The 1,051-nt window shown below is 72.6% G+C and overlaps 1 protein-coding gene across 3 annotated transcripts in view; it reads left to right on the top strand.

Annotated features, from left to right (window-relative positions):
• The window catches only part of GRN (granulin precursor), a 15,790-nt gene that overhangs the window by 11,682 nt on the left and 3,057 nt on the right, over nucleotides 1-1,051 (top strand). For 2 of the 3 annotated variants that reach the window (XM_024205030.2, XM_024205032.3), the window contains exon 10: nucleotides 570-806. The exons of the other annotated variant lie outside the window; for it this stretch is intronic. In XM_024205030.2, coding sequence (XP_024060798.2) covers nucleotides 570-806 — 237 coding nt within the window. The remainder of the gene's footprint in view (nucleotides 1-569; nucleotides 807-1,051) is intronic. 3 annotated transcript variants of the gene reach the window in all.

The following is a 1,051-nucleotide window of genomic DNA, read 5'->3' as shown; positions in this document are numbered from 1 at the left end:
GAGGTGCGTAGGAGCGCGGGCTACAGGACATGGTCAGGTCTGAGGGGCCCTAGCAATGGTGGGGCTGTGGGTCGGGGTTGAGAGGGAGGGGCCCAGCGAAGAGCGGGAAGGGTGGGGCTGGCGGGCGCCCAGTGGAGGAGGGGGAAGGGTGGGGCTGCGGGTCGGGGCTGGCGGGCGCCCAGCGGAGGAGGGGGAAGGGTGGGGGCTGCGGGTCGGGGCTGGCGGGCGCCCAGTGGAGGAGGGGGAAGGGTGGGGGCTGTGGGTCGGGGTTGGCGGGCGCCCAGCGGAGGAGGGGAGTGGTGGGGCAGAGAAGGGGAGTGTTGGGGCTGTGGGTCGGGGCTGAGGGGCCCCCAGCGGAGGAGGGGGAAGGGTGGGGCTGCGGGTTAGGGCTGGCGGGTGCCGCAGCGGAGGAGGGGAGTGGTGGGGCTGCAGGTCGTGGAGGAGGGGAGTGGTGGGGCTGCGGGTCGGGGCTGAGGAGGGGAGTGGTGGGGCTGAGGGGTGCCCAGTGGAGGAAGGGGGGGTGGTGCGTGTTGTCGTTACTCATGCTGAGTCTCCTCCCCCCCGCCCAGGCCGTGTGCTGCGAGGACCACGTCCATTGCTGCCCCAAGGGACACAAGTGCGACCCGGCGGGGGGCCGCTGCCAGCCGCCCGCTGCCCCCATTCCCTGGCTGGAGAAAACCCCAGCACGAGTGCGAGCGCCCTCTACTGGCCGAGACGTGAAGTGCGATGAGCAGACCAGCTGTCCTGACGGCAACACCTGCTGCCGGCTGTCCACAGGGGCCTGGGGCTGCTGCCCCCTGGTGGAGGTGCGTAGGAGCGCGGGCTACAGGACATGGTCAGGTCTGAGGGGTCCTAGCGATGGTGGGGGTGCGAGTCGCGGCTGGCGGGCGCCCAGTGGAGGAGGGGAGTGGTGGGGCTGCGGGTTGGGGTTGGCGAGCACCCAGCGGAGGAGGGGAGTGGTGGGGCTGCGGGTCGGGGTTGAGGAGCACCCAGCGGAGGAGGGGGAAGGGTGGGGCTGCGGGTCGGGGTTGGGGAGCACCCAGCGGAGGAG

The sequence above is a fragment of the Terrapene carolina genome, unplaced genomic scaffold, assembly GCF_002925995.2.
Source record: "Terrapene carolina triunguis isolate 2854851 unplaced genomic scaffold, T_m_triunguis-2.0 Scaffold495, whole genome shotgun sequence".
In the NCBI taxonomy this organism is placed as follows: Eukaryota; Metazoa; Chordata; order Testudines; family Emydidae; genus Terrapene; species Terrapene triunguis.
This window is presented reverse-complemented; position numbering and strand designations above follow the sequence as displayed.